The 21584-nt window shown below is 42.9% G+C and overlaps 1 protein-coding gene across 1 annotated transcript; it reads left to right on the top strand.

Annotated features, from left to right (window-relative positions):
* Positions 1-1888: 1888 nt before the first annotated feature.
* Positions 1889-21473, top strand: cdcp1b (CUB domain containing protein 1b). The gene is made up of 9 exons (XM_060943168.1): positions 1889-2105; positions 6567-6779; positions 10577-10921; positions 15925-16290; positions 16515-16712; positions 18161-18544; positions 18618-18971; positions 19072-19153; positions 20395-21473. The coding sequence occupies exons 1-9, from the start codon at positions 2054-2056 to the stop codon at positions 20885-20887; spliced, it is 2487 nt and encodes an 828-aa protein (XP_060799151.1). The 5' UTR covers positions 1889-2053; the 3' UTR covers positions 20888-21473.
* The last annotated feature ends 111 nt before the right edge of the window (positions 21474-21584 follow it).

Raw genomic sequence — 21584 nt, 5'->3', positions numbered from 1 at the left:
GCAGGTAAACAACGTGTTGTTTTGTATCCAAATGAGAGTCGGAGCTTACCCGTCTGCGTTCTCACTTCTTGAAGGCTGATCTTGTGGCCGATTGTTTTGAAACAATCTGACTTTCAGTTGTTCGTTCAGTTCTCTGTTCATTCGCTTCTTCCATGTAAGATATCCAGTTTAGAAATCAGACGGCTGCTCCACTCTTTCTCTATTTTCTCCATACTGAGTACTCCGCCATTACTGCTCTGCTCAGGCAATTACTAAAACCCGGGACGGAGCGGAACGTCACCGGTTTTAGCAACAACCGCAGGGAGGTCACTGCCCAAGCGATATGTCACGTCCCGTTCGGTTTTACCAACAACCCTCGGCTCACTCCAGGAGAACTGGTGCAACTGAACTTTCCTTTTTTAAAAAAATAAATAAATAAAATAAATACTTTCCTTTTCTTGTAGTTTTCTTTTCCTTTAATTGTTGGTACTGCACTCTCTTTCAATACGGGCTTATAGCCAACGCTCCTCAACAGATCAGAGGTCTCTTAGGAGTCTTCAGTAAAATGTGCAGAGCAGAAGAGAGACCACTTCGTAGGCGCCCAATGTGCCTGTGAACAATTCTCAAAACGTGTCCAAATCTTTGCAGTTTGAACATTCTTGGGCCATGAATGCAACGTAAATCCACCTTCTGTCGTCGTGCTGTATGGCCAGCAACACATCTACATGGCATGGCGATAAATTAGCTCAAAATGGAGGATCAGAGTTGCAGTCAGCTCTGTGTTTTAGTATAGCGGAAATGGTGATGAGACCGATAGACTTCCTGCGGTGACATTACGGACGTCAAGGTCATTCACTCAGACCGCGACCTATATAAATCACTTTAGTCGTAAAAATTACTATATTAGATTTATTCACGACTCTAAATTGAGCGTAGGTGTGAATGTGAGTGTGAATGGTTGTCTGTGTCTATGTGTCAGCCCTGTGATGACCTGGCGACTTGTCCAGGGTGTACCCCGCCTTTCGCCCGTAGTCAGCTGGGATAGGCTCCAGATTGCCTGCGACCCTGTAGAAGGATAAAGCGGCTAGAGATAATGAGATGAGATGAGATGAGATGAGATGAGATTTATTCATGCTTAAAACTATTCCTGTGCCATTCTTGAGGTCTCAAGGTGTTTATAAACGAAAAGTGAGGCCATGGCTGTGCGTATCTGTAAATGTATTTCGTTACTAAATCAGCTCTGTGTTTTAGTATAGTGGAAATGGCGATGAGACCGATAGACTTCCTGCGGTGACATTACGGACATCAAGGTCATTCACTCAAACCGCTACCTACAGTATATAAATCACTTTAATTGTAAAAATTACTATATTAGATTTATTAACGGGCGGCACGGTGGTGTAGTGGTTAGCGCTGTCGCCTCACAGCAAGAAGGTCCGGGTTCGAGCCCTGTGGCCGGCGAGGGCCTTTCTGTGTGGAGTTTGCATGTTCTCCCCGTGTCCGCGTTGGTTTCCTCTGGGTGCTCCGGTTTCCCCCACAGTCCAAAGACATGCAGGTTAGGTTAACTGGTGACTCTAAATTGAGCGTAGGTGTGAATGTGAGTGTGAATGGTTGTCTGTGTCTATGTGTCAGCCCTGTGATGACCTGGCGACTTGTCCAGGGTGTACCCCACCTTTCACCCGTAGTCAGCTGGGATAGGCTCCAGCTTGCCTGTGACCCTGTAGAACAGGATAAAGCGGCTAGAGATAATGAGATGAGATATTTTTACCACCGAACCAAAAACGTCCTCAGTTTGCTGCTCAGGAACTTGGTCACGTTAATTTAAAAACATTTCCACATGACCTTGCTGCAGAGAGAGCTGTGTGCTGAGCCCCGCCCCGCCATGTCAGGTTTGGGCAGGTAGCTGGGACACGCCCAAGCAGGTGAGTCAACCCGGAAGTGGCGGTGCAACTCGGCTACAGAAGAGCCCACTAACCTGCAGTGTTTTAACCAATATGAGCGCTCAGAAATTTTAGACAGCCGGAATATTTATTTATTTTTTTCTTCTTGCGTTTCGGATGGTGGATTAAACAAAATGAGTTGGGTGTTTTTCGGACTGCTCCTGGCTCTGACTGTACACACCTCAGGTGAGTCAAACACACCGAGCTCACTCACTCCCTCCCTCCCTCACTCCGCCAGCTCTGGGCTTCTCAGGAATTCAGCTATTATCAGGAAAAGTGTAAATATAAATGTCTTGTTTTCTTCTGCAAGCATTTAATTGCACACAGAAATTAAACCATTCTGGACTGGACAACTTCTTTTCTTATTCTTGACATGTTTGGAGTGTTTTGAGAACCCCTTTTAAAATGACTTTTCTTGAGCCAAAGATAGCTTGGGTTAGATTTATGAAAATGAGACGCCTTGTTGTAGTTTTTATTTTATTTCAAGCAGCTTGTCCATACTAATGGACCATCAGGTTGGTTCAGTGGTTCCTTCTGTCTTTCATCTCATCTCATCTCATCATCTGTAGCCGCTTTATCCTGTTCTACAGGGTCGCAGGCAAGCTGGAGCCTATCCCAGCTGACTACGGGCGAAAGGCGGGGTACACCCTGGACAAGTCGCCAGGTCATCACAGGGCTGACACATAGACACAGACAACCATTCACACTCACATTCACACCTACGGTCAATTTAGAGTCACCAGTTAACCTAACCTGCATGTCTTTGGACTGTGGGGGAAACCGGAGCACCCAGAGGAAACCCACGCGGACACGGGGAGAACATGCAAACTCCACACAGAAAGGCCCTCGCCGGCCACGGGGCTCGAACCCGGACCTTCTTGCTGTGAGGCGACAGCGCTAACCACTACACCACCATGCCACCCTGTGTGTGGTTATAATTAAAAAAAAAAAAAAAAAATCAATCCAAATGATCTATTCCTGCAACCAGCTCCAGCTGTAGAAGTGGTGTGAAATGTTCAGATAGTCCACTGAGCACATTGTTCAATCATTATCATCATATATGATCAATGAGGTGGTACGTTGGTGTAGTGGTTAGCACGGTCGCCTCACAGCAAGAAGGTTCTGGGTTCGAACCTAGCAGCCGGTGAGGGCCTTTCTGTGTGGAGTTTGCATGTTCTCCGGGTGCTCCGGTTTCCCCTACAGACCAAAGACATGTAGTTAGGTTAATATGGGACGGCCTTGGGCTGAGGTGGCCTTGAGCGAGGCACCTAGCTCCCCAGGCGCTGTTAACATGGCTGTCCATTGCTTTGGGTGTGTGTGTGTGTGTGTGTGTGTTCACTGCTTCAGATGGGTTAAATGCAGAGAGGAATTTCACAAGTGTGTGATGAATAAAGTTGTGCTTTCTTTCTTTTCATTGTCCACCAACACACCACTTCACTGGAACGGTACTGGTACGAGTGTATGACCCATACACAGTAATGATGCTGAGATTTATAAACACTGCTGGGGGGAGAATAGTCCAGCAAGCACGACCGACCGCCTTGCAACCAGAAACAGACTGCTGAAAGGCTCAGGGAAAAGAAAACACTCCTTCCGTAGATTTTAGTTTATTTAGCTTTGCCTTAAAGTAAATGAACTTAATTTAAACAAGAAAACCACAACAGCTGAAACCGATCACTGCGGACATGCACTTGAAAGTAAGTTTACATAACGACGATGAGTGACTAATAAAATATAAATATTTTAAAAACAGCAAGTTAAAGGCTTAAGAAGGCTACGTGCAGAATTGCACTGAACACATTATTCTCCATGAGCTTGGATTGTCAGGGTTGTAAGTAGACTTGAAGGATAAGGAGGAGGGAAAAGAGGTGTTCTAGTCTCTAAAAGGTAGGTGTGTCGAATAAAACCTCCAACTAAAGGGATACACACTGCTTAAAAAGACAATCTGAATGATAACTGTCCATTATTGAAAATTGGGCATAGCAAAAGGTGTGTTACAGTCAGGACAGCAATTACCGACAAAGTGCATCGATATGGTAGGTTTAGCTGATAAAATGTCCGATACCGTACAAGGTAGGTTTACTAACGAAATACATACATCACCATTAAAATAAGTAATATGAAATAATCCCTGTTCAAATGTTTCTGATGCTGCATTTGAGATTTGTGTGTGTGTGTGTGTGTGTGTGTGTGTGTGAGAGAGAGAGAAAATCCTGCATCAGGAAGTTGTCAGACTGGAATGCCCATAACTGCAACTGTGTGGGTACAACAAATAGTTGTACTCTTAAATGTCACGCAGTTAAACTGTTCCTTATGGCGTAAGCCACTGCACGCAGCTCCGACTGTCGTTTGAGTGTATCAGGGTCTGAGATGTTTGCTGTACGTTCTCATGACGTAGAAAAGCTTCGAGTTTGTGCGTGTTCTGTTTTTTTTCCCCCTCTCAAAATAAACATTATTTCAATTTTGATTCTTGTAACACATTTCAAAAAAACAGTAAAGCATTGACGACTTTATAATGTTTCCATTCCTTCTCACCACACCTTAAAAAGATGTTTATTGTCTCAAGACACCGAGTGATGAAGCGTTTCAGGTGTTATTTTTGTCCCATTCTTCCTGCAAACAGGCCTTAAGGTGTGCAACAGTACGGGGTCGTCACTGTCATATCTTTTCATTTCAAAATTCTCCACACATTCTCTATTGGGGACAGAGCGGACACGTCCTCTTCTTCCACAGCCACGCCTTTGTAATGTGTGCAGAATGTGGTTTTGCATTGTCTGGTTGAAATCTCCCTGGAAAAGATGTCGTCTTCAAGGCAGCGCATGTTGCTCCAAAATCTCAGTGTACTTTTCTGCATTAATGCTCCATCACAGAAGTGTAAGTTACCTTTGCCGAGGGCACTGACACAACCCCATACCATGATGCACCCTGGCTTTTGGACTTGTTGCTGGGAACAGTCTGGATGGTCCGTTTTGTCTTTGGTCCAGAGCACACGGTGTCCATTTCTTACAGAAAAGACCTGGAATGCTGATTTGTCTGACTACAATACAGATTTCCACTGTGTGATGGTCCATCCCAGATGCATCCGAGCCCAGAGAAGTCAACGGCGCTTCTGGACACAGTTAACATAAGGCTTCTCTTTTGCACAGTCAAGTTTTAACTGGTATTTCTGGATGTAACTCCATATTGTAGTGCTTGACAAAGGTTTGCTAAAGTAATCCCGAGCCCATGTGGTTCTGTCAGCTATAGATGAATGACGGTTCTCGATGCAGTGCCGTCTGAAGGATCCGAGATCACGGGTGTTCAGCTTAGGCTTGAGCCCTTGCCCTTTACAAATCGAAATTCCTCCAGATTCCTTGAACCGTTTAATGATATGCACTGTAGAGGGTGAAATATATATCCAAATCCCTTCCTATCATTCTTTGAGAAACATTGTTTGTTTTTTAAACATATTTTCAATAATTTTCTCACGCATTTGTTGATAAACTGGAGATCCTCGGCCCATTTTTCTCCTCAAAGACTCGGCCTTTCCTGATTTCGTTCTAAATCATTATTACAGTCACATGTTGACCTCACCGGTTTCAAATCGCATCATTTAATTGTTTTACCTCATTACTAGCCCTAAATTCGCCCGTCCCAACTTTTTTTGGAATGTGTTGTAGACCTGAAATACAGGAATGGATGTATATTAACAAACGAAATGAATTTGACCAAGAAAACATGAAATATTTTGGGGTCATTCTGTTTGCAATGAAATACGAGTCAAAGTACATTTTAGAAAGTATATATTAGTGTTTTTTTTTTTTGTTCCTGTAATGGTGAAAGTTCAATATCAACTTTTAGTCTAATTCCAGATACAACCATTTTCCAGGAGCACATTTTATGAATTATTATGTTAACCATCGGGTGTCTGTGTAATCTGTAAAGAATTGGTTCTGCTATTCTTTATAGGGGAATTATGTGAATATCCAAATTGTGCAGTTGTTATCTAATTAGCAATGATGGGGCACTTTAATAATAATAATAATAATAATAATAATTCAGTATGGTGCAAAAGTCTTAGGCATGTGTAAAGAAATGCTGTCGACCAAAAATGGATTAAATAATTAAATGTTTCAACATTTAAATACTGTAAACAGCAGTAAGCTACAATGAATGAAACAAAGTCAATATCTGGTGTGAGATGATCCTTTGCTTTAAAAAAAAAAAAATAGTAGTCTCCGGTACAGTGAGTGCAGTTTTATGCGGAAATGAGCTGTAGGTTTTACTGAGCATCTTACAGAACCAGCCCCAGTTCTTCTGGACACTTTGACTGTCACACTCGCTTCTTCATTTTGCACCAAAACCCAGCAGCCTTCATTACGTTTTCTTTTTTTAATCTGAAAAGTGCTCTCTTGCGTAATATGCTGCTCAGATACAAACTTTATTTTTCCCTCTAACATTTAATTTTGCGCTGGAACACCCCCGAACATTTGGACTCTAAAATGTTTTTGTACTGACTCGATAATGTAGAAGTCATATAAAATAGAAATCTGTAACAAAGTTTGCATGAAGGGGGAAAAAAATAGCGTGCTTCAGACGTTTGCACAGTACCGTGTATAATTTAATGGAGCAGTCCAGCTTAAAGTGCATCCCTTTATGTTCTTCCAGAGGGAAATGCAGTAATTGTGACCACTCAGGAGGACACCACAGTGACCATAAGAAGATCGCCAGAGGGCCCTAACTGTTCTGTGTGTGTGGGTGAAGGCCCCTCACAGGTCTGTGGTACAGAATCTAAGATTACTGAAGGGAAAACCACTCAGGTGAACTTCACCTGCAGCAGACCGCAGGACATCTTCACTATTGAGATTACGAGGGACTTTGGTAAGTGACAACAGAGGAGCTTGCTAGTTGGTAGATGTTTCATTCCGAATGCCCAGAGGGACTGTTCAGCTTTGGTTTATGACTAGGTTTGTTTTTGGTGTTAGGTATTTCTAGTTCAAACTGATTCCATGGACACGTATGTATAATTCTGTCTGTCATTGGCTGAATGAAGTGGTGATGTGATCTCTCACATCGTGGGAGACCCTGTAATATATCTACTAGTCTCAACAAAGTAAACTGAGCTTACCGTAACTAATGACCTTGTAATTTAACCGTTATTCCACTAAATCGAGTCGTACATGAGCTGATGGCCGACGAGGCGCGTAGCACCGAGTCAGCTATAAGCTATGTACGATGGGATTGAGTGGAATAACGGTTTTATTCTATCCACATTCACTGGATTTTGAGAAACTGAGCTTTTTTTTTTTTTGCAAATTCGCTAAATTAAAAACTTTATACAAAACATCTGACAAAATAATTTCCGCTTAGTGTAAACAAATCGACAGTAGCAATTTGTGGAAAATGCAATAATTCTTGAAAAAAAAGGTGACATTCTTACCATCAAATACTTTTATTCCATATTTTCTTGCTTTTTTTTGAGGGGGTTTTGTTTTCGAGTAGAGTTTTTATTTCGTCCTCTGTTGGTTCAGGAACCCGCTTCGCCATTTTGTTTTTCTCTACTCGCGGTATATGAGCTGATAGCCTAGTAGTAGAGTAGCCAATCGGAGCATGCGATTGCTCATATCCAGTGAATGTGGATAGAATAAATTAAAATATACAGATGGATAACTTGTTGACCTACTTGCTCACGGTCAGAATGGTAGAAAATTGCCAGCTAGCTACGTAAGCCAACTAGCGTTAGCTGAATGCAAGTTCGCCATTATGTACTGTTCTGTCCCGTTATTAGCCTGAGATGCTAATCCAAGTATTCATACTGGGGGGGGGAAACATGTTAAATCCCCATTTCTTTGTTCAATTATCACGTGTGTATGCAACAACTGTATTTTATGGATGTTGATAAATCCCACACATTCTAAAATGCTCTGCATGGCATTTACAGCATTGGGTTCTGCTCAAGCCAAACAAATTTATAAAGCAACTTTCACCAACCCAAGGACACTTTTCAGAGTAATGGCACAACAACAAACAAATGAAGTCATTCCTGATAAGACGCACGAGGAAATCACAATTAACATGAGCGTAAAGACAGTAGATGAGCTCAACGCATGGAAAAGAATGAACAGTCAGTGATCAGGAGAGAAGATAGAAAACTCAGGTTGAGTTTTGAGTTTGGGGAGATATGTACAATCATGAAGACCCTGAGGGAGAGAATTCCACAGTTTGGGGGCTGCGAGAGTGAATACCATGGTACCCATAGTGGGTAGTTTAAATTTGTGGACAGCCAACAGACCAGAAGATGAAGATGTGAGGTTGTGAATGGGAGAGTCGGGTTGAGGTAATTCCATTAGATATTGAGGAGTGTAGCCATGGAGTGCTTTTAACTGTGAACAGAATAATTTGATATTGAATGTGATCTAGAACAGGGAGCCAGCAGAGGTACAGGAGGACAGGGGTGATGTGTGAGTGAGGCTACAATGTAAATACATGGCCACTCTTATTTGCATAAAGAGATGTGTTTTTAGGTATTGTGGGTATGTGTGCCTACCAGGCTTGCAGCACTCGAGTCCAGGACTTGGACTCGAGCCCTAATTTTAAGGACTCGTGACTTGACTCGGACTTGTGCATTAACTGCATTCAGACTCGTAAATTGGAGACGGGGACTCTGATTTATTTATTTATTTTTGTAACATCTCATCTCATTATCTGTAGCCGCTTTATCCTGTTCTACAGGGTCGCAGGCAAGCTGGAGCCTATCCCAGCTGACTACGGGCGAAAGGCGGGGTACACCCTGGACAAGTCGCCAGGTCATCACAGGGCTGACACATAGACACAGACAACCATTCACACTCACATTCACACCTACGGTCAATTTAGAGTCACCAGTTAACCTAACCTGCATGTCTTTGGACTGTGGGGGAAACCGGAGCACCCGGAGGAAACCCACGCGGACACGGGGAGAACATGCAAACTCCACACAGAAAGGCCCTCGCCGGCCATGGGGCTCGAACCCGGACCTTCTTGCTGTGAGGTGACAGCGCTAACCACTACACCACCATGCCGCCCTAAGATATTTATATCTACATTAATTTCTGTACTAATTTCATGCAAGAGTGTCACACCTGCGTGCTTTGGCGGGCACATCAGTTTGACTCTCCAGCGCACTGCGGACTCTCGTTTGCATGCGTGCTGTAAACGACCTGCACAGGATTAAGGTGCAGTCAGCACACCAATATAAAAACTGTGAAAACACACTTGGGCTACGTTCACACTGCAGGCTGAAGTGACTCAAATCCGATCTTTTCGCCCATATGTGACCTGTATCCGATCTTTTATTGACAATATGAACGACACAGATCCGATTTTTTCAAATCCAACCCAGGCCGTTTGGATATGTGGTCCTAATTCCGATTCCTATCCGCTCTTTTCATATGCGACTTCAGTCTGAACCGCCAGGTCGCATTCATCCGACTTACACGTCATCAACAAGCCATAAACGTCACTATTCTGCGCTGAAGTAGGCGGCGGGTCTCTCAAAAAAAGTTACAACAACATGGCGCATAATCACGGGCGCAGATAGAGGGGGGGACTCGTCCCACCCAGATTTAAATTCACCTCGTTCGGTCCCCCCACTTATAGGGAGGAAAAAACGTCTATGCTGTCTTTCTTTGCATAAGGCAAACCTACGGAAAAATCAAAAGACTAATTACCATTCGGTTTATTGAGGTGCACAGCAGTACAGATGTAGTTGCAACAACTCACATAAAACAAAGACTGATATTCGGTTGGTTGAGGTGCGCAGACTGCACAGGTTGCGAGCTCGAGCTTGGTTGCTATGGTAACCCACAACAAGTTTGACAGGCATATCGGGGTTGGGGTTGGTTTGCTGGCAGCTTTGTCCCCCCCAGTTTTTTGTCCCCCCCAGTTCAAAAAACGTATCTGCGCCCCTGCGCATGACATCAATGCGAGGGACGCTTCGGGCTGTGAAGGTTCTGAATCTTCTCAATGGAAGGACGCAGAGGTTAGGGAGCTGATTTCCATTTGGGGGGATGCAGCTATTCAAGCTAGATTGGATGGGTCATACCGCAACCGGGCGGTTTTACTTCCGTAAACACTGGCCATGCTGGACTTGGACTCGGACTCAAGGTTTAGTGACTCGACTACAACACTGGTGCCTACTATTACCACAATTACATTGAAGAAATTCCTCATTATTGGTGCCTTTCTGTATTGTTTTGTATTGCAGTGTGAGCAATATCGGTGCATGGAAGATGTGCCATTCACTGGCTCATAGTCGGTTGCGAAATGCCAAACCTGGCTCCACCTTCTCTTTGAAAGGTGCCTATGGCTTAAAACCCTAGAAGTTCATCAACATAGACCTTTTGACCAAGTAGTGAACAAAGGAAAGTTGTTTCCCATATATGGTGATTAGGGCTGTTTCTTTATGCAAATGAGCGTGGCTGTGTACAGCAGAGCAACTTCGTGTGTGGTATTTATCAACGTTTATTGTGTACAGTGGGTAATAAATGCCAATTTTCTTGTCCCTTCTGGTGGTTTGTGCACACGAACTTTAGAACTTGCTCCGATCAAAGAGACTCCTTTTATATTAAAAGCCCCTTTTTCGCATACTTGACACATTTCTTCATGATCTAACACTGAGTATATTTTGTTCCTCTTAGATTGTTCAGTGAAGTGCAATGGTTCCATACAAGCCAACTGGTCCTTCTTCCAAGATTTCGACAGAGAATTTGTTTGGTACATTAGAGTCTCTTCAGTCCTCGAGTCCTTTCAATTCGAGTTTCCAGCTGCAGGAATGAGGCAGATCCCGTCATCAGAACAATGTCCCGACAAACACACCTACTCACTCGTAATGTATGTACGCAAAGGACCGATGAACCTTGGCACGTTTTGTGAAAACGGTACGATCACTCGCATCCAGTTTCTTTGGCAAGGGCGCCTGTCTCTGAAGGTTCCCAAAGAAACAACCCTGGGCTCCTTTTCTTTCAGATACTCGAAGGCTACTGGTAAGGAACAAAAGTCCACTCATTCACTCACACTTGGTAACCACTTTATCCTGGTCAGGGTCGCAGTGGATCCGAAGCCGATCCCAAGAACGCTGTGTGAGAGGTGGGAATGGATGCCATTTTAGGCCCTGTCCACACGGCAACGGATTCAGGTGAATCCGATAAAATTGTTTATCGTTTCGGCCTGGCGTCCACATGGCACCGGCGTTTTGGGTGCCCCAAAACGATATTTTTTGAGAACGGTTTCCAGAGTGGAAAAATCTGGCAACGGCGCCATTGCGAAGTCGTCTGGATGAGTAGAACGGATTTGTTTACGATGACGTCACAACCACATGACTAGAAGAAGGGGTTTATGCGCATGCGTCTACTTCTTCTATTGTTCTGGTGTCTCCAATGGGACCGTCTTACAGTGCACGTAGAGATGTGGCATGTGTATTGCATCGTTTTCAGCAAGCGTTGCGTTGCCATATCAACCTGATATTTTACTGATCCGTTGCCCATGTGGACGGGATATTTTTTTTTTTTACCCGCTAAAAAAAAATCTCGTTGCCGTTGTCGTGTGGATGTAGCCTTAGTTTGAATATTCACAATGCAGTGGCTCCTTTAAAGAGTTAGTCAGTGGTCAAGTATTATTTATCTTCCTGCCTATGGTATGGAACTTTTTTTTTTTAAATGAGGTTTATTTGATTTGTAACACAGTACCAGTCAAAACTCTGGACACACCTTCTAATCCAATGGTTTTTCTTTATTTTTTTATTAATTAAGTCACTTCATGTCTTAAAGTAATGATGGCTGTCGTTTCTCTTTACTTAGTTGAGCGGTTCTTGATATAATATGGATTACTACAGTTGTGGAATAGGGCTATTTACTGTATTTTTATTATTTACTATTTACTGTTTGATCGCAAACACATTAAGAAGGAAAGAAACTCGTCCACTAATTAACTTCTGACGAGACACACCTCTTAATTGAAAAGCATTCCAGGTGACGACCTCAGGAAGCTGGTTAAGGTAATGCCGATAGTGTGCAGAGCATCAAGGTAAATGCTCGCTACTTTGAAGAAACTAAAATATCAAACGTTTTGTTTTTTTGAACACTTATTTAATTTCGCACAATTCCATATACTAGTGCATCTCCAAAAAATGGAATATCAAGAAAGTTAATTTTTTTTTCATAATTTAATTCGAAAATGTAAACTTTCATATATTCTATATTCATTACATGTAGAGTAAAATATTTCAAGTTTTTTTTTTTTTTTTAAAGGTGCCCTTCCACCAAAAATGTTTAATACTGGTTCTTTTTGAAATACCATAGTTCACTCCGAGTTGCATATGCATGCTGCATGTGAAAATGTAATTCTACCCCCATTCCCTGTATTAGCTTATGAAAGAAAATAGTCGGAAAAACGAGCAAATCTGAAAAAGCCCTACGAACTTGCGTCACTTCGAAAATTAGTGTTCATGGCCTCGCCCACCTTGGCTTGCGACCGCCCACGGGAAGAAAGCTCGGATTTAAGCGCGAGGAGAGATAGCAGAGCCCATCTCGTCAGTAGCTACCGAAGAGGACCTAACAGCAAGTTGAAAACATGGCTGAACAAGTTCATGCCTGTGTTATTTGCAGCAGTAACACATCGACGTTGCATTTCTTGCCCAAGATAGAAGAGATGAAGAAGAAATGGTTTGAATTTATCTTCGGAACACCACCAGTGAAGTATAATGCAGCGTTAGTACTGTGTTCTGATCATTTCAACCACAGTGACTTTTCAAACTTCGGTGCCTTCAGTAGTGGTTTTGCTTCGAGGTTGCATTTAATCCCTGGATCTGTGCCGTCAAGACGATCGACCACCAGCTCACAAGCTGTAAGTAAAACACAAACTTTTTGTTCGAAGGTTTTTGTTACAAAATAGCATGTTCATATTCTCCATGTTAGCATGCATGACATGGTCGCAAGCTAGGCAGGGATGAGAGTTTTCCACTTTTTCTGAGTAAAAAACGACCATTTTATATTATGCCAAATCCGCTGAGAATTTTTTTTTAAATTAATTTCGGGGGGTTGGGGTATGTTCCTTCATGCTGTTCAAACTTTATTAAGGGTTGTTTTACAATCAGGGTACAAAGTTTGTGTCACAGGGGTCCAAAATTCAAATTGATTCAAACTGGTTCTTGTACCAATTTTTAAGTGAAGGACAAGTTAAAGAACAGATTTCAGGTAATCTTTTGACATGTGTGTATGGTAGTTTTGTGTAATCTGCTATAAGATAAAGATTAAGTGTAGCTTTAAGCAGGGCTGGGAGAAACAAATGAAGTGATTCTCAGAGAGGACTTTTTTTTTCTTTTGGACAATTCAGAATCCACTACTTCCATAGTGCTTTTAAATATAAGGCTGTAAGCTTTGTGTTAGTTGTCTCTAATATTTATGTCCCAATATCTTGACCACATTTTAAGATGAAAATAATCATTTTAGATATGTTATTTTATATTGAAAAATTAGCTGTCTCGGAGAGGACATTTTTTTTGCCACAATTACATACTAATTTGATCAAAATAGTCTGAAAACTTACTGGCATTCAACATTAAAACTTAACTATGTTTCCAATGATATGGAACCAAATATTTGTTTTATGGTATAAAGAATGATTTAAGTGCATCCCTTTTGGAGCTACCTGTGGTCAAAAAAAGCACTTTTTCTAAATGACACGAGTAATTTTGCTAAATATGACACATATTGCCATACATTCACCAAAAATAACATTATCACCAATTTTTTTTTGCATGGTAAATAGAGCGATCACAGGGCTACAATAAACAACCAAGTTCATTTAGTCAAGCCTTTTGATATTGAAGATAATAAGTGTTAAATGTGATTTTTGGCTTGCGGACCCTGATTGTAAAACAACCCTTAACTCCAACGATGTTTACACATTATTTGTAAGTCACCATCTTTAGTCTTGTTTAAATCTCGTTGAATGTGATGTAAAATTCGTGTTATCTACATTGTTAATGGTCAAAACATCGATGTCGAGACCATAATAGCCAATCAAAACAGTTTTTACAAAGACACCCACATCTGCTTGTTCTGACCCACTGGAGGCAGCGTCACAGTGCTGTTAGCCAATCAGAGGTAACACGTTTACATGTCATGAATATTAATCCTGTCGTTCTCCCACCACCCACTCCTCCACCAAACTAGAACAGCCTGAAACAGGAGAACCACAGCATTTTTTTTTTCACCAAAACCGGCTCACAGAGCATTCATTCATACTAGAGACCACCGCACAATTAATGAAAAACGATGCAAGGAGACCTTTAATTTTGATGATTGACATAAAACTCATGAAAATCAGAAATCCAGCATCTCAAAGTATTTGAATATTTCCTAAGATCAGTCAAAAAAGGATTTACAATACAGAAATGTTCAACTTCTGAAAAGTATGCTCATTTATACACTCAATACTTAGTTGGGGCTCCTTTACCGCTAATTACTGTATCAGTGCGGTGTGGCATGGAGGTGATCAGTCTGTGGCACTCCTGAGGTGTTATTGAAGCCCAGGTTGCTTTGATGGTGCCCTTCAGCTCGTTTGTATTTTTGGATTGGGTGTTTCTCAACTTCCTCGTGACAATACCCCCATACACAGCAAAATCCCCAGAGTTGAATTAACACCCAGAATGTTTATGTATATCCAATTGGACACAAATGAACTTGGTGTTAACACTGGGGAATGTGCTGTGTAGATTCTCTATGGGGTTCAGGTCAGGCGAGTTGGCTGGCCAATCAAGCACAGTAATATCATGGTCAGCTAACCATTTGGTAGTAGTTTTGGCACTGTGAGCAGGTGCTAAGTCCTCCTGGAAAAGGAAATTGGCATTTCCATAAAGCTCGTCAGCAGATGGAAGCATGACATGCTCTAAAATCTCCTGGTAGACGGCTGCGTTGACTTTGGACTTGATAAAACACAGTGGACCAACACCAGCAGATGACCTGGTACCACAAATCATCACAGACTGTGGAAACTTCACACTGGACTTCGAACACCTTGGATTCTGTGCCTCTCCACTCTTCCTCCAGACTCTAGAACCGTGATTTCCAAATAAAATGCAAAATTTGCTTTCATCTGAAAAGAGGAGTTTGGACCACTGAACAACAATCCAGTTCTTTCTGTCCTTAGCTCCGGTAAGATGCTTCTGATGATGGTTCTGGTTCAGGAGTAGCTTGATATTAGGAACATGACAGTTGTGGCCCTTTTCCTGAAGACGTCTGTGTGGTGGCTCTTGATGCAGTGACACCAGCCTCAGTCCACTCCTTGTGAAGCTCTTCCAAGTTCTTGAATCGACTTTTCTTGCCAATCCTCTCAAGGCTGTAATCATCCCTGTTGCTTGTGCACCTTTTCCAGCCACCCTTTTCAGCAATGACCTTTTGTGGCTTACCCTCTTTGTGGAGGGGGTCGACGATCGTCTTCTGGACAACTGTCAAGTCAGGAGTCTTTCCCATGATTGTGGTTGCATGTACTGAACTACACCGAGAGATCCACGGCATTTATACTGTTTTACTCAGCTCAAAATGAAATACTCTAATATTGAGTTTTTTTTTTTTGTGCTGTAGGCCATAATTATCAAAATTTAAAATGGAAAAATGCTTGAAACATTTTAGTTTATTTGTAATGACTCGAGAATATATTAAATTTCCACTTTCTTAAATAACTGATGGAAAATATTGAACTTTTTTTCATAATAATCTAATTTTTGGAGATGCGCAAGGATGTTCCATGTCATTTCTTAGTTTTTCAGTATTGTTCAACAATGTAGAAAATGGTCGAAATACCAAAAAACTTTGTGTGAGTAGGGGTACAAACTTTTAACTGGTACTGTGTATACATTTTTACACACATTTTGCCTAATTAATAAAAAAACTCAAACCAGTTGCTTCTCGACACACAGCAGATTGTTTTTATTCATTCAATCAATGTTTGGATCCAAATTTTCAGTACCATCATCTCTTTTCTGCAGGGTCGGAGTTGGCTATAGATGCCGTCCTACCTCATGGCAAAACAGACACCGACTTCTACAGTGCCACTCGCATCTCTTCGGATTATACAATGATGTGGAACTTTGTTTTACCACCCAAGCATAACTTCACAGTTCATTTCTTGAACTACACCGAGCCAAAATGCCAAAGCAAAACAGCTAAAGTGTCATACAAGCTGGCTGACATGCCTTCCGTTACAAACACGCTGGCGGATCAGCAACCTGAGAATTATAAGGGAAGCTTCAGCTTGTCCCTGACAAATTGTGATCTAGAGAGTGGTGGGGGTCCTCGTGTTCCTGGGCTCTTCCTCAACTTTCGGGTCTCTGTGTTTAGGGGTGGAGTTCCAGGTAGGAAAATACTTTCATGTGTAAATGCAAAACGACTTGTTGAAATGGGTTTAATCAGTCAGAATCAATATCTGTCCTTGCGGTATATCATTTATCTGGCTGGATATTTGGTAAAAATGTGTTGCTTGTGGAATTACCAAGCGACTCTGAGATTAAATGCAGTGCTTTTAGCTGAGCATGGTGCATGTGACTGTTGCTCGTTGTTGTCATTTTGTCCTGTTCAGATTTGTGCACGGTGGATCTTGAGAAAGATAAAGGGCTGAGTCTTCAAATAAAGAAGAAGAATCTGGACACTTTGTGCGAGATGCGTATGGATGAAGTGGTGCAGGAGAAGATTGTAGTGCCAGCAGGATCCAAAGTTGTCCTGTATTTCTTGGACTGCCCTAAGGACGAGCTTCTTCTCACAGCCACTAAGACCATTGGTAACCATTAGTATCATCTTATTCAGTTTCAGCAGTGACGGAAAGTGTTTTTACAGTCAGTAGCGACCGTAAACAAGCTAGAAAATGTTTAAAGATGTCACACTCTGAGTTTTCTCATTTTTACCTGCTTTGTTTGTAATGTTATCCAGGCCAAGTGGCACTGTGGGCCATAATTAAAATAATGCTGAATAGGTTTGGGCAATATAATAATAATAATAATAATAATAATAGGCAAAAGGGCGGTGCAGTGGTTAGCGCTGTCGCCTCGCAGCAAGAAGGTCCGGGTTCGAGCCCCGTGGCCGGCGAGGGCCTTTCTGTGCGGAGTTTGCATGTTCTCCCCGTGTCCGCGTGGGTTTCCTCCGGGTGCTCCGGTTTCCCCCACAGTCCAAAGACATGCAGGTTAGGTTAACTGGTGACTCTAAATTGATTGTAGGTGTGAACGTGAGTGTGAATGGTTGTGTGTCTCTGTGTCAGCCCTGCGATGATCTGACGACTTGTCCAGGGTGTACCCCCGCCTCTCACCCATAATTAGCTGGGATAGGCTCCAGCTTGCCTGCGACTCTGCACAGGATAAGTGGTTATGGATGGATTATAATATTCTTAAAAACATGATGCGTAGCATGACATATGAGTTTCCTCACAAGCTGCCAGCCAACGGTAGTGTTCCATTTAAAAAAAGGTTCAATTTACTTAATTTCCACAAAAGTAAATTTATTTTCCAAGTTTGAAAAACTAGTTTTTTTTTTTATCATCACACGAGCGGGATTGCTGCTGTACTGAGTATCATTACAGCTGTGATTCAGTGGCTAATCAGTACAAAGCAGATTGATGGAAATATAGACTCAAAGGGGAACCCATCCTCATCTAGGAGTCTGCACATCAGTCCATCCATCCATTATCTGTAGCCACTTTATCCTGTCCTACAGAGTCGCAGGCAAGCTGGAGCCTATCCCAGCTGACTACGGGCGAGAGGGGGGTACACCCTGGACAAGTCGCCAGGTCATCACAGACAACCATTCACATTCACACCTACGGTCAATTTAGAGTCACCAGTTAGCCTAACCTGCATGTCTTTGGACTGTGGGGGAAACCGGAGCACCCGGAGGAAACCCATGCGGACATGGGGAGAACATGCAACCTCCGCACAGAAAGGCCCTCGCCAGCTGCTGGGCTCGAACCCAGGACCTTCTTGCTGTGAGGCGACAGAGCTAACCACTGTGCCGCCCTGCACTTGTCATATTTCTGAATTCTAGTTTTCTTCTCGTGTGTTGACGCAATCAGCTATGGACTTCCGTAATGGAGACTTGAGTGCAAAACTGTAGCAGTTGCAGTCGTTCAAATGAAAGAAATGTGTCGAGTGATTTTAGTAAGGCCCAGTATCATAAATTGATGCAGTGACATGGGGTTTTGCTTCACATTGACCCTTTTTTCTTTTCATTATCTTTCAGAGTGCCAGAGTTTATCCTTGTGTCCAGTAGCTGGGACTCTCCTCACTGTCCCCTTTTTAGACTCCTGCCTGCCCCCTTCACTGAGCCAGGTCAGCTGGGTCTTGAACGGTCCTGAGCAGGGCACTGTGGCGCTCGGCTCACCTCAGGGCAGCCTGCATCAGTTAATACCTGAAGTGCAGGAGTGTGGCGATGGCCTGCTGTCTGCGCACGTCACTGCGGCCAAGGGTGTCGACGTCGGCCGTTTCTGCTCCACTAACACAGGCATCATTCAGAGAGTTCAGATCTCCTCCAACGTCACCGTCACTGCCACTGCAGATGGGGATAAGGACCTCAGACAAGAGAAAGCACCTGTCTTCACTGTGTCCTTTAGTTCAGAGACGACAGGTAGGTTTGAGCTCACTGATCACTCGGTATGATCTTATAATGACCATAAATAACACCTCACTGTGTTCCTCAGAGACCTTGATCTACACAGTCTCTCCACTTTTGTCAATTCCGGCATTCCTCGTGACACCTGACTGGCCTGGGCCAATGCAGCCGGGCTCCACCGTGTCCTGGATGGTAAACGTTCCAGAGGAGTACAGTGCTCATTTGAACTTCAGCAGTGTCAGCTGGCCACAGTGCCACGCCAATCGCACCGAAGTTAAAATTCAGGAGCTCAACTCCAATTCAGTGACGAGCTACAGCAAGGACGTGCAGTTGCCTCTTGCACGGAACATTTTGAGGAGTTTCTATCTTAACGTGTCCAACTGTGAAAACGAGAAAGGCAAATTTGCTCTTCTCAGCCAGATCTCCTTGCAGGAAAAGCCTGGTAAGTTCTTACAGTTAAACTATAGATTTCACTTAAGACAGGAACATTTTGAGATTTAAGTGAATATTGATCCTATTAACACTGCTTATTTATCACGTAGGAGACCTACTGGGCATCATTTTGGGTGTGATTGGAGCACTGTTGGCCATCTTGATCATCGTTCTTATTGTAGTCTGTGTGAGGTAATTCAGAGGTTCTGTCTGTCCGATTGTGCACCTTTTTATTGAATCTATAGGTTGGATGCAGTTCTGAAAAGGTGAGTTTTTAAACATTATTTGAAACTGGACAGGGGTGGGTTTCCCAAAGATCATCGTTAAATGGTAGCGCTCTCGGCATTAAGAGGTTTTTGGGAAACCCACCGCAGGTCGGTGCAGTCACGAATGTGTTTGGGGAGGGAGTTCCAGAGGGAAGGAGCAGCAACGGAGAAGGCTCTGTCGGCCCAAGTCCGCTGCTTGGTCCTGAGAGGTATGGATAGGAGTTTGGCATCAGAAGGACAATAGTGGAGCAGATCAGTGAGAAAGAAGGGGGCCTGCTTACGGAGGTGAAAAGAATCATTTTGAATTGAATCTGTCGTGGTACAGGCAGCCAGTGAAGTTTTTGAAGGACGGGGGGGGTGATGTAATCGCAGCAGAGTTCTGAATGTATTGAGGACTTTGGACGACGTACCATAGAGGATGCTGTTGGAGTAGTCCAATCGGGACGTGTGTACTATGTTGATCTTGTTTATTAACCTTTTTAATAAAGTTGTGTGTAAATGTTTGGGTAGGCCAAACCGACTTGAAGACGTCCACCAGATTTCCAAAAGTTTTGGAAATGTTAATTTTCTCCATACGCACTTGTTAATGAATGCAAGTCACCTATAGGTTACCAGGCGTATCCACAACTCTCCATATGACCAACACGCGCACAAAAAAAAAGTCTCAGTGACCCACAGTCTCCCTCATACCGTGTCGTAAGGAAGTAGATATTCACACTTCACTAAATAGGTGCGTAATTGAAATCCCGACGAACTTCATGGTTATGGTCAGGTTCTTGCTCGAACTGAATCACATCAGTTTCTTGCCGGAGCAGTTGGGGGTTAGGTGCCTTGCTTAAGGATACTTAAGCCAGTCCTGCTGGTTCAGGGAATCGAACCAGTGACTTTTTGGTCCCAAAGCTGTTTCGCCAACCCTTTGGCTTCCCCAAAACTTGATAGAGTATATATAAAAATACAGAAACTCATCTCCATTTATAATTTGAAGCTGATCAGTCGAGGTTTACTTTAGTGAGTCCTCTGCTGCGTAAATCTACACACACAAGAGCATGAGTAGGATTTTCACGAATACCTCTTGTATGAATAAACTGTGTAATGTGTGCAGACTAGATGTTTTGTTGTACAAAACTGGTTATGCCAAACATCACCTGACTACTGTCTTACCAACAGAAAAAAGAAGCAGCACACGAACCACAGGTCGTCCATAGTCATTCCCAGGGGGATTCCTTTGCTTCCTGGTGATGCCAGTTTCCCAAAAACACGAGCCCAAAACGAGTCCGGTGTGTACGCCACCATTGATGACGACATGGGGCCGTTTGGCCACTTTTCGTCGCAGGACAGGAGTGGTCCCGGCCATTTCAACGGCAATCAAGTGGACAGCTATCACACCCCCATGGACGAGACGATTAAACATGCTGGATATGAGCAGAATATGGGGAGAGGACCTGACCAGAACGCGTACGGTCCTTTCCTGGCTCCAGCCGACACTTTTATCCCTTCCAGGCCTCGCACTCCACTGGCTCATGTGGACTCGTTGGACTATGAGGACCGCAGGATGGTGGATCAAGTCCTGCAAACGTTCAAAACCTCGGCTGAACCAAATCCAATCAACCTCTCTGCTGTAGAGCCAGAGCCTGAGGGAGAATATGAAGAGGCGAAGTAGCATGCAGTGGAAAAGTAAACCATGTGACTCAAGGGTGGAAAGTTGATCTCAAACCAAGTACGTCAAGTTCTGATGCAATGCTGCAAGAGAGGGCCGTCCTGCTGCTCAGGAACTCGGTTTATAAAAGCAAACATTTACCTGACTACTGAACCACAACAGTATGGTCAGTCAAGACGTGCGTGTGTGCGCGCGCACTGTTCTCTATGCACGTTTTACAGAGAAACTAAGCAGAACTTTTGAGCTTCTGTAAAACCTCAGTCTTTTGTCTAATTTTTTTTTTTAATCCAATGTTTTGGGGATATTTAACCTGCTTGCAGGTTAATATGTTGTGTGTAATGGGAAGACGAGACTTGAGAAGCTTGTGAATGGTTACGCTTTGCTAGTTATTCAGAAGAAATTCTGACCCAGGAATTATTTTTTTTTCCTGTAATATGTTCGAAACTTTTTATTTGCTAACGGTTTATCTACTGCAAAACTTCATCTGAAGACGTTTGTATACCTGAATCCAAATTTATTATTTTCAAATATTTTAAGGTTGTCTCCTTTTCACGTTTTTTTTTTAAATAATAAATTTTAACTTTTTAAAGCAGACGTGTCAAAGGGCATTTTCACAGCTAATCATCTTGGTCTGAAAGTAGCAGTTCCCTGAGCAGTGTGTGCTCTTTTGAAAAGATGAAGGAAGATCAGCAGCGAAACT

This window comes from Neoarius graeffei, chromosome 16 (genome assembly GCF_027579695.1).
Source record: "Neoarius graeffei isolate fNeoGra1 chromosome 16, fNeoGra1.pri, whole genome shotgun sequence".
Classification (NCBI taxonomy): domain Eukaryota; kingdom Metazoa; phylum Chordata; class Actinopteri; order Siluriformes; family Ariidae; genus Neoarius; species Neoarius graeffei.
This window is presented reverse-complemented; position numbering and strand designations above follow the sequence as displayed.

Bases quoted from the DNA above. Each gene is read 5' to 3' on its own strand.
- cdcp1b (XM_060943168.1), top strand. From the start codon at position 2,054: ATGAGTTGGGTGTTTTTCGGACTGCTCCTGGCTCTGACTGTACACACC. The intron at 6,780-10,576 runs GTAAGTGACAAC...TGTTCCTCTTAG, and splicing joins TGAGATTACGAGGGACTTTG to ATTGTTCAGTGAAGTGCAAT. The intron at 16,291-16,514 runs GTAGGAAAATAC...TGTCCTGTTCAG, and splicing joins GTTTAGGGGTGGAGTTCCAG to ATTTGTGCACGGTGGATCTT.